We start from the raw sequence: 12,223 nt of genomic DNA on the forward strand, positions 1-12,223 counted from the left end.
ACTAAAAACAGAAGGTAAAGTTACCAGTTCCTACTAGCCGGTCCTTATTGTGTACCATTCTAAAGCCTAAACACTCACTTTTTGTCTCATTTAACATTGATTCCATAGAGTGTTCGAATGCAAACAATATGGAACTTTGCCACCATTTCAAAAATTTAAGTTAGTCCAAAATAACTTTGTGTGTTAGGAAAGGAGTTAAGTGCAGGGTATGGACTCAGTGTTGTAAAAGTATGTGTATGTGTGTGTGTATGCTTTACATAAGACTTCTCTGAAAAACAAACAAACAAAAGGACTTCTTTTAGAGTGTTAGGGTCATTGCTGGCTGCTTAGAAAACAGCTTTCTTGGTTTGGTTCACAGTTCTGAAGTCTTCCCCATCAGCGGCCATACAACAGAGCGTCCTGCCCCCAGGGGACAGACACCTGGGCACATCCGGGGCCCAATCCGTCCTCCACTTGCTTCTTGATATTCACATCTGTGTCTGTAAGACGGGGTCCAACTTGGGATGTGGGTTACTCTGTTCCAGGTACTTTTTCTTTTCATCCGTATCAAACTGAGCGTCAATCTCTGCTGGATTGACGTACGTATAGAATCGGGCCATGATGGCAAATATTATGCAGACAACCAGAAGCAATGCCGCAAACAGAACATACTCGGCCCACTTTGAAGGAATTGAAGTTGGAGCAAGGAGAAAAACAAAAACAATACAGGTTATGGGAATGTATATATCACGGGTATTTTTTCTTGCGACATCCAGATCGAAGGTGTTGGAAATGCAGTTGTTAGGGGAAACTGGTAGCTACTGCCACAGATACAGAATGGCCAGCTTTTCTTGAATGCCCAATGTAACAGTAACATTCTTCGAACAGCTCTGGAGTGCAGACACCCAGGACTTTAAGAAGATGAGACAAAATTTCTGAAAGACCCAAGTCTTAAGACAAATAGCTGGCCCCTGGAAGGATGGGGACCAAGAGCACACCAGGCAGTACTCTTGAGAGAAAAAGAATGTGCTGAAATGTTCTAAGTTAAGACCCCCATGTTATCTTTTGGCAAAACGTTGAGGTCATGAGCATGCAGGATTAGCACAGGCTCTGATGGGACCTGGTGGGGGGAGCAATGAGTCTGATGGGGTAAAGGGACAGCTAGCTCCCTTATGAGGCAGAGATTCTGAGTGCTGAAGGAGAGCTCCAGAACCAGAAAAGCCCTCATTTTATTTTAAGGGGAAAAATTACAACAACCTTTAGAATGGCTTTAACTTTAGGTATTATGAAACTTTCTGGATAACACGCCTGCTTTGGGGCCATTGAGCTGCATTCACTGAAGCCAGGAAAGATGTCTCCTTTGATAGTAAACCATATGAGGGTGTAGGTATGTTAACCCCATCTGGTTACATCTGGTTATTTTCCAAGTAGAAATAAGAAGAATCAGCACACACTTGGCCATAAGACCTTTTTGTATCTGCCCTATCTGGCTCGTCTGGCAGTGTTATTCAGCCATTGGCCAAGATGACCACGTGTATATACAGACAGCTAGGGAGGGTCGTCGGGACGACGATTAACAGGCAAGAAGACAGAGGTACGCGCGATCTCTGTCTGCATCAGTACCTGTTCACTGAACGGGCCTGCTCCTGCTACAATAAGAACAATGAAGTTGCCAAATGCCACTGTCAACAGCCACCCTGCTTGAAGCACTGACTTCATGTTGGAAGGAGCCTGAGGAAACGAAACAGAGTGAGTCCCAATCTAGACGTCAACCGCAGAGCAGGAGAACACAACTAACTCACTGATTCCCTTAATTAGGCCGTCTACCCCCAAAATGCACATTAAGAGTCAGGCTGGTTTAAGTGTAAAAAGGATTATCACTTGGATAACAAGACATCCCAAATGCTCCTGTGGTATGAACATACAAGAATCCTTTGGTTTTCACTCTCCATATGCTTGCAAAGTTGTCATCCTAATGAAATGGATGAATCTACAGATGAACCAATTCTGCTTCTACAGAAGAATTTTCAAGCAAAGCCATCCCATCCGACCTCTCCTTCCCCCCGAATGGAGGCTGCTCTCTGTGCTGTCATCTTGCTCTTTGGGGAGCTTCCCCGCTATGTCACCAAAACTTCTCTTAGAACTCTTGTCACCTGTGTTATAGTCATCTCCTTAACTAGACTGTGAGGTCATCGCAGGAAGGGATTACCCAGCTCATATTTACAATCTTCACTGCAAAACTTGAAGGTATTAGGCATGCTGGGGTTAGGACGACTGTAACTGTATTTTGATAAAATAGTTCAGAACCTAAACTCTAATGTAGGTATCAGCAAAATGTGCCTCATTAGTCTAATATTCACAAAAGCAATACTATTTTTTAACTTTTAAAAGCTAGGCCTCAATCAGTGTGTTTACTGGGAGCTACAAAGAGACCTCAAGTGAACCTTAAAAATAATGAGGACACAGACCTATGCATGAGCCTGTTATGAACAGGGTTGTTTCAGAACGTGGGATCCACTGACCATCACGACCCTGGTAATGGTCGTTAATATAGGTTTTCCTACTTAGGACCCCAAATCTCTAGCATGTGACTGGGAATTCAGATACCTATATATGGACACTCATGATACTAAATAGTAATATTCTTTTTTTTTTTTTTTTTGGCCATGCCGTGTGGCTTGCAGGATCTTAGTTCCCCGACCAGGGATTGAACCTGTGCTCTCGGCAGTGAAAGCATGGAGTCCTAACCACTGGACCACCAGGGAATTCCCTAAACAGTAATATTCTTATTTAGTAAATAAGACTTGGTAATTTCTAAAACCTTGTTTGGTAGAACCTACCATAATGCTTTCTAGAATTTTCTTTTACACTGCAAATACATGGCTACCCCAGCTTTTAATTAAGTCCCAGCAGCATTTTTTGAAGGCAGTGCTGTAGGAGAGGGGTGTACAAAATGATAGACAAGAAACCTGAGAATATGAGAACTCCAATCCTGTGACGGAGAAAACCACCTCGCCGCAGGTGAGGAGGAAGTACTGGGGGATTTGCAGGGCCATGCTGACTGTGTTCGGGGCAATATCTTCAAATATCCTCAGTGTGGGGCAGCTGTTATCCTAAACCGGTAAGGCAAAAGCAAGAAGAAGAAATGAAAATCGAGACTGCTTCCAGAATAAAAATTGCTCAGACAGGCAAACTGAATTTGGACCTTCAGGGTTACACCATAGGATCTATCCAGAAAGTACACATTTTAAAAGTAAATATGTTAACACTGCATTTTATCCTTGGGATGGGATGGCCTTGGTAGGATTTGAAAATATGTTCACTAGCTTTTTCTTCTTAAATAAGAGAGCAGATTGGAAGTCAGGTTTGTTGAAAACATTGCCAGCTCTCTGAACTAAAAGCTTCCAAGGTCCATGTTAATAGTCTATGAGGACACTGGTCAATGTGAACGTTTAGAGCAAGTCAGTCTGTTTAATTTTATTCTAACGGTGAACTTAAGGCAATGATAAATCACAGAATTAGTAGTGAACTGAATTAATTCTAAATTCGTTTAAAATACAGATCCTAATATCACTCTGTTAAATCATTACTATGTCCTGTTTTCAAGCACTCATATCAATAAACTTTGCGTGGAACTTCTGATTCAGTGCAATGAGTTACTAACCTTCCTTGTGATTAAATAGGTATACGCACTACCAAATTCAAGGTAGGATGTTTTGAACTCATTTTCACAGTGTTGTAAAATTTCTGATGAGTTTATTGTGAAGCTCTTTCTATGAAAAGAAAGATTGATATAAATTAATATTCTTGCTATTGAAAGTTTCACTGTATTATTTAAAGAAAAAGATTTGAAACCCTTGAACTTGGGAGCAAAGTGTCCATTGTAGGTACTTACTTGCCAGAAGAGAAAAAATGATATTCGCTGGCATTGTGACTGGTAACGTTTTCATAAAGTTGCTCATCCACTGTGACATTGAAGCTCTCAGCAAGAGCATTTACAAATCTGAAACAGAAAACCATCTGTCTTGTGAGTGGACTATGGAATGATTTGCTCCAGGTCACAGTATGTGCATCTGAAGTTGGGCTCTGTTCCTTTTTGGAAGGAATTTAAGATGTCTGCAGAAGATTTCTACAGTATAAAGGCAGAAAGTAACTTACTCTAGGTTTGCCTTTGCTAACCTCATGAGAACACACCTAAAAGAATTTATTTCACACAGGTAAATGCCGGGAACTGTTCTAAGTACTCTGTGACTAGGAACTATTTCAGTGGTATTTTGGGATATTAAGTACAGATTGAAATAGCTGCTGATCTCCTCCCCCTCCAGAAGGCAGCCATGTCTTTGTGCTTCTTATTTCAGAAGCTTGACAGCCAAAGTGGTGAAGGACCAAAAGCAGTAGTTGCCGAGTACCTAAAAGACAGCCTCCAACTGGGGCTTCTTTTACAGCGTCAGGGAAGCCCATTTATTTCCTTTACTTTAAAGAGCCGCTTCAGGAGGGAGGGGCTCTAAGGAGTGGGCAGGAAGACGTGGGCCAGCCCAGCAGTCAGAGAGAGCTTTGAGGAATTCCCTTCCGATGGCAGAGACCCGTGTCTGCAGGTCGTGCAGTAACAGAGATCAGCACCCCACGGGAATACGGCTGGGAATGGAACACCCAGGAGGACTGGGTGCTGGGTCCCAAGGTTTCCAGTCTCTGAAGCATTCCCCGTGCCCAAGCTTCAATGGGACCGTTTGAGTTGTTTGCCTCCAAAGGACCATATGGGTGGTGACCGGGTGGACAGATGATTAGAGATCCCTTCCTCAAGCGTTCCAGGCTAGGGAAGACTCTGATACTCTTGTACTGCCCCAGGGAGAAGGGGGCTACTCCAAATAAGACCAGCGGATCTTTCCTACCAGATAGGTGACTGAAGGCATACAGAAGATCATCCAATTCAGAGAACGAGAAGTAATAACAGTATACACCTAAGTACCATAAAGAACCATTTAACTTCCACATCCCTACAATACATGGTGATGGAATAAAGTTTACGTTTTAAGGCAGGACAAGAATATGTAAGCATAACATTCCCTGCCCTGTATTGAGCACTCCCTAATATGCAGTTTGCATCTGCATTATACACTAACTTGACCTCCCCAAAGGTGGGAATGCTGGCTCCACCATAAAGATCGATTTTTTTTCCCTTTCTTCTGACGCCAGCAATGTAACTCCTTGGAAGATAACGTTCTTTCCTAATTCTGTAAGGGGTCGTGGTGACCTGCTGCTTGCTTTGTATGTGCAGACTTGGACTATGTGTTTTTGGTGAACCTTATGTAAAAATGTCACTGTGTCATTTTGATGTACAATCTTTTGTCTCAAAAATGTATATTTTTAAGTACCTTTGTGGTTTTTTTTTTTTTTTTGGCCACGCCAGGCAGCTTGTGGGATCTTAGTTCCCTAACCAGGGATTGAACCCAGGCCCTCGGCAGTGAAAGCGTGCAGTCCTAACCACTGGACCACCAGAGAATTCCCTTGAGGTACCTTTGTATAAATGAAGTACCTTTGACTTCTAACAAGTGGAACAGTCCTCAGAGTTTTTTGAAAGACTGTCTCCTGGGATATAATCTTTTAGATCAGCTCGAATAAAATTCTCTACTTCTCCTTTAGATGGACTATTGATTAATTTTTTTGTCAACAGTGGCCAAGTTTCATCTACTGTGTGGCAATAAATAATATTGGTCAAATTCCAGGGACTGAGAGAACATTTTTATGAATGAAACATTTGACTTGGTGTCATTTAACAGGTGATTAAAATAGAAAACTGAACCTGATGTAGGTCAACAGGACCCTAATACAGTGACTATTGCTCCAAACTGTAAATGCCACTTTTATAAAAGATTAAGATGAACCATTCAAAAGAGAGACAGTGGAAACAGTATGAAATTAGGAAGTAGACCCTTGGGCCTGGGGCCTGGCTTTATATATTATAAGCCAGAAGGCTGAATAAATCCTATCCTAAGGCTTGAGTACTACTGCCCGCCTGAAATATGTCTCAGGGCTAGTACAAGATACCAATAAGAATGGAGATAATCTGAAAAAAAAAAAAAAAGCAACATCACACATCTCAGATGTGTTTTCATATACACACAGAAAATAGGAGAGGATAAACAGCAAACACATTCTGAGTGCTTCGAAAGGCATGGAAAGCGGAGGTTCCAGATCAATTGTGCTCTGAGAGCTCTGATCAGGCAAATCCTAGGGTCCACTAGGCTTCAAGCTGGCTTGACGTGGTAGGAGCACCAGGGTCTAAGCTACAAAGTGATCATGGGAGGAGGGATGGAGAGTGGGAACCAGCTGAGAAAACAACAAGAAGGGACCAGTTCCTTAAAGAATAACGAGGGGACAGAGATATTTGTTCCTCTTCAATAAAAAAATTTTTTTAAAAAAGGCTTTATGAGCTATAGTTCACATACCACAAAATTCACCCCTTTAAAGTGTGCAATTCTGTGATTTCACTACAGCCACATGGTTGTGCAACGATCACAAGAATCCAGTTCTCATCTCTCCAAAAAGAAACTCAATACCCGTGAGTAGTCACTCCCCATGCCCCCTCCCCACAGTCCTTGGCAGCCACGAATCTCCTTTCTGTCTCTGTGGATTTGCCTGCTGTTTCATGTAAATGGAATCATACAGCAGGAGGTCTTTGTGCCTGGCTTCTTTCACTTAGCATAATGTTTTTAAGGTGTATTCATGTGACAGCATACAGCAGTACTCCATCTCTTTTCATGGCTGAATAATATTCCATTGTATGGATAGACCACATTTTGTTTATCAGTTGATGGGCATTTGAGTTGTTTCTACATTTTGTCTATTGTGAATAACGCTGCTATGAACATTCATCTACAAGTTTTCGAGTGGACATATATTTCCATTTCTTGTGGGTGTATACCTAGGTGAAAAATTGCTGAGTCATATGGTAACTCTATGTTTAACATTTTGAGAAACAGTTTTTCAAAGTGGTTGCATCAGTTTACATTTGCACCAGCTGTGTATAAGGATTCCAATTTATCTGCCTCCTCACCAACACTTGTTATTACCTGTTTTTTTTTTTAATTTATTTATTAGAGCCTGGTGAATGTGAAGTGGTATCTTGTTTTTTTTTTTTTTTTTTTTATCTTGTTGTTTTGATTCACATTTCCCTAATGAATAATGATGCTGAGCATCTTTTCATGTACTTTTTGGCCAATAGTATTCTTTTTGGATAAATGTCTATTCAAATACTTTGCCCATTTAAAAAATTGGGTTATCTGTCCCTTTATTATTGAGTAGTAATAATTTTTATATATTTGGAATATGAGTCTCTTATATATGATTTGCAAATATTTTCTCTCATCCTGTGGGTTGTCTTTCACTTTCTTGATGGCATCATTTGTAGCACAAATGTTTTCAAGTTTGATGAAGCCTATTACTATTTTTGTTGTTGTTGTTGTTTGTGCTTTTAGTTTCATATATAAGAAACCACTGCCTAACCCAAGGTCACAAAGATTCACTCCTATTTTTCTTCTAGAAATTGTATTGCTTTAGTTATATTTAGGTCTACGAGCCATCAAGTTAATTTTTACATATGGGATCAGTGAAGGGGGTGTTCATCGTCAGTCTTTTGTATGTGGATTTCCAGTACCATTTGTGGAAAACTCCACAATTTTTAAAATGAAGATATCTTTCTGAATCTACTTATGGCCAATCATGTCCCAGCTACACTCCCTCCTTAAAGCATCTTTTTTCAGTATGGCAGTCGTGAAGACCAGGACCGAAATAAACTGAACTGACAGTAAATCTTAAATTGAGATTTTTAGCAACCAATGAAGCATATAATCACATTATCTACATGAATAATTTCTGTACCACTAGTGAATAAAAATATTTGTAAAATATTGTTTTTTAAAACTTTCTTCATCCTTTTTATATTTCTTTTTTGTATTACTTATGATGAACATATGAATTTGGTACAGTAGTTTATATATATTTATAATTTATAAAGGATACCATATTCATACATTGTGGGTACATGCTCAAAATATTTTTATTGAATGTGATAAGAGGTTTAAAGATCACTGTCCTTGAGAAACTTCCCACATGTGGACAAAGAAACATATGTGAATGTGGACCGTGACATTGTTTGGAAAAGTGAAAGTAACCTAAATTTCCTGTACAGAGGAATGGACAAAAAAATTGTGGTATATCCATGCAATGGAATATTATACAATGGTTTAAGTGAATGGATAAGGGACACATATATGAATATGTCTAAATACTAAAATAATATTTTTAATGTAATATATTTTGTAATATGATTGCAGAATGACATATACACAGGACAATAACATTTTAAGTTTAAAAACATGCCAAAAACTTATTGTTTATAGATACATATATATGTAGCAATATGTAATGTTAAAAAAATTCATGAGAAAGATCAGTATCAAACTCTCAACCAATTTTTGACTGAAGTATTGCCATTGATTTAAAAGACTGTAGTCTATTAAGTCCTGCAGCTTCCTGATACCACAGAATTAAGAGGATTCCATTTTGCTTAAGATTCTATACACTATTCCTTTATTTCATATATTACTCGGAAGTCTGACTTCCTGAAATTTTTGAAGTTGTTCTAATTATCAGTTTGTTTCTGACGCTAGTTTTTCAGAACTTCCCTTTTTTTTAAAATGTGTCTCCTGGGCATTACTGAAAAAATAAATAATAAAACCTTTGATCCATTAAGAATTTGTTGTTGCCAATAAAAAGAAAAAAGTTTCTGGTTTAGCTTTTACCACATGGATGGATTGGTGGAGTTAAGTGTTGGTGACCTCATGTATCCTTCTTCTTTTCTAAGATCTCATCAAAGACAATGAAGGAGGAGAGGGAGAGGGAGAGGAGTGAGGAAGGGGGGAAAGGGGAGGGGAAGGAAGAGGGGGAGGGGAAGGAAGAGGGGGAGGAGAGGAAGAGGAGGAGAAGAACAAGAAGAGGAGAAGAAGAACGAAGCTTTTACAGCACCAGAACAAGAAAGGATACCACAATCTAAATTGTCTGAAGTTTCTAAAGTTAGGAGACATTTTTGACAAAATCAAAGCAATGGATTCTGAGGCACAAAACAATACTCTGAGGCACAAAGGAAATCCCAGAGGTGCTGCCAGCTCAGAATCAAATACAAAGGTCAGGAAAGGGCCAGGTGACCATTATTAGTGTACTTCCTTCCAAGTCTGCTAAGGCAGTTGTGTGTATGTGAGTGTGTGAGGGACAGAACAACAATCCAGAAGACAGAAAAGGTATTAGGGGCTGAATTGTGCTCCCCACTTCCCAATTCGTATGTGGAAGTCCTAACCCCCCAGTATCTTGGAATGGGACTGACTGTATTTGGAGACAAGGTCTTTAAAGAGGTAAAATGAAGTCATTAGGGTGGGCCTTAATCCAAGATGACTGGTGTCCTTATAAGAAGAGATTAAGACACAAGCACACACAGAGAGATGACCATGTGAGGACAAAGGGAGAAGACGGCATCTACAAGCCAAGGAGAGAGACCTCAGAGAAAACCAGCCCTGCCGACACCTTGATCTCAGACGTCCAGCCTCCAGAATGGTGAGGAAGTAATTTTCTTTTTGTTTAAGCCTCCCAGTCTGTGGTACTTTGTTATGGCAGCCCTAGCAAACGAATACAGAAGGGAACAAAGAAAACGAGGGAAGGAACCAAAAATTCAAAGGGCCTAGTGCAGGCAAGATGAATAAAATCACATCCAGACTTAGTTTCACTGCAGAGAAGTGTGAGAACACCAAGGAGAAAGGAGATAACAAAAGCGTGGAGAGAAGAAAATGAAATCAACTACAAAGACTGGCACATGCTTTTTGTTGTTGTTTTTTTTTGTCTGCACAACTAGGTACTAGATGCCAGTAGAAAAAAAAAACCTCCAAGGTTCTGGGAGAAAATAGCATCCAACCTATGATGAAGTGTGCGACTAGAAAAAGGCATTTTCAGACACACAAGGGCTTGCAATTTACCTCACTGCTTCTCTTGACAAGATAACTGAGCATATCCCGCAGCAAAACAAGAAAGGTGTCCCAGAAAGATGACATGAGATCCAAGAAAGAAAGGCAGAAACCTGGGCATACGATGAAAATTCTTTGAGGATAGTGGCATCACAAGATTACAGAGCAAAGGTTCCAGTGAGATCAAAGCGCATGCTGAAGGTTTCCAGAGACATGGATCCCTGGATCGGCTCACCTTGGGGATAAAGGCTTATGCTTTTGTCAATGAGAGGCCAAGTAAGTTACAGGAAAAAACAAAAGCTATGCGAGAAAGCCTTGGTTCAATTAAGGCAATCAAGATGCAGTACCACCGAACAATTCATGGAATGTCAATGAATCTTGACATTCAGAACATTTCCCTTTGAGGATACATTTTCAAGTTTATAAAGTTACATTCTCTTCTCTTTCAGACTGATCACTCTTATTACACTATGACTAATATTTATACAGTCAAATTGTAAATCCTGTGTATTGATCTATTTTTTAGACTCCACCTAGCACATGAAATACACGGAAAAATAAATGTAAGTATTAACAATGTGAAACATGGGCAGTTAAGAGAAATGAAGAGTACATTAATTTCTTTATACCATTAAATTAGTAGATACCGCTGTAATAATATACTTATTTCTCTATTAATGTGTTCTAGTGGTAGCTAGTAAAAGCTAAAATCAGAAATTCAGTTATAGCCACAATGAAATGGGAATTGTGGTAAGGGTTAAGGCAAATAGGAGACCTACTCTCATTTTCCCCCAATTTATTCTTATTAAAAAAGTGTATTTATAGTAAACTGGCTTTTTTGCTATATAGTTCTATGAGTTTTAACACATCTAGATTTATATAAACATCATCACAATCAGGATACAGACCAGTTCCACTGCCCCCAAATCTCCCTCATGCTACCGCGTAGTTAAACCTTTCCTCCACTCCTACCCATGTCAACCACTAATCTGTTCTTCATTCTTAGGGTTTTTTTTTGCCACTTCCAGAATGTCATATAAACTGAATCATATAGTATGTATAACTTTTTGAGATTGGCTTCTTTGATGGCATAATGCACTTGAATTTCTTTTATATCGTTGCATGTATCAATAGTTCATTCCTTTTTTTTCTTGAGTAATATTCCATTGTATGGATGCAATAAAGTCTGATGTCTGTTTATCCATCACCCACTGAAGGATATTTGGGTGACTCCCAATCTTTGGTGATTATAAACAGAGCTTCTATAAACATTTGAGTATAGGTTTTATGTGAGCATAAATTTGCATTTCTCTAGGATAAATATCTAGGAGTGAGATGGCTGGCTCATATGGTAAGTGTATATTGAATTTTATAAGAAATTGCCAAACTGTTTTTCAGAATGGCTGTACCATTTTGCACTTCCATTACCAATGCATGGGAGGTCTAGTTGCTCTGTATCCTCACCAGCACTTGACACTGTCAATTTAAAAAATTATTATAGGGGCTTCCCTGGTGGCGCAGTGGTTGAGAATCTGCCTGCCAATGCAGGGGACACGGGTTCGAGCCCTGGTCTGGGAAGATCCCACATGCCGCGGAGCAACTAGGCCTGTGAGCCACAACTACTGAGCCTGCGCGTCTGGAGCCTGTGCTCCGCAACAAGAGAGGCCGCGACAGTGAGAGGCCCGCACACCGTGATGAAGAGTGGCCCCCGCTCGCCACAACTGGAGAAAGCCCACGCACAGAAACGAAGACCCAACACAGCCAAAAATAAATAAATAAATAAATAAAGTGTAAAATTAAAAAAAGAAAAAAAATTTATTATAGCCATCCAATAGGTGTGTCATGAAAACTCACTGTGCTTTTAATTTATATTTCCTTAATAACCAATGATGTTGAACATTTTTTCATGTGCTTATTTGTGTATCTTCTTTGGTAAAATGTCTGTTAAAATCTTCTGCTCTATTTTTTAACTGGATTATTTTATTATTGAGTTTTGAGAGTACTTTATATATTCTGGGTACAAATTCTTTGTCAGATATGTATGTGATTTGTAAATATTTTCTCCCTGTTTGTAGCTTATCTTTTCATTCTCTTAACAGTGAGATTTATAGAACAGATGTTTTTAGTTTTGTGAAAATTTATTTTTTTTCTTTTATGGATTATGCTTTTGGTGTCATATCTAAGAACTCAAGTCACAAAGATTTTCTGTTTCCCTATAAAAATTTAATAGTTGA

At 39.4% G+C, this 12,223-nt stretch overlaps 1 protein-coding gene across 1 annotated transcript in view; it reads right to left on the reverse strand.

Moving 5' to 3' along the window:
- Positions 1-147: 147 nt before the first annotated feature.
- The window catches only part of SLC15A1 (solute carrier family 15 member 1), a 50,041-nt gene continuing 37,965 nt past the window's right edge, over positions 148-12,223 (reverse strand). The window contains exons 19-23 of the mRNA XM_059902597.1: positions 3,875-3,982; positions 3,644-3,752; positions 2,949-3,092; positions 1,603-1,710; positions 148-659 (exon numbers count right to left, since the gene is read on the reverse strand). Coding sequence (XP_059758580.1) covers positions 468-659; positions 1,603-1,710; positions 2,949-3,092; positions 3,644-3,752; positions 3,875-3,982 — 661 coding nt within the window. The 3' untranslated portion in view covers positions 148-467. The remainder of the gene's footprint in view (positions 660-1,602; positions 1,711-2,948; positions 3,093-3,643; positions 3,753-3,874; positions 3,983-12,223) is intronic.

This window comes from Balaenoptera ricei, chromosome 18 (genome assembly GCF_028023285.1).
Source record: "Balaenoptera ricei isolate mBalRic1 chromosome 18, mBalRic1.hap2, whole genome shotgun sequence".
In the NCBI taxonomy this organism is placed as follows: Eukaryota; Metazoa; Chordata; class Mammalia; order Artiodactyla; family Balaenopteridae; genus Balaenoptera; species Balaenoptera ricei.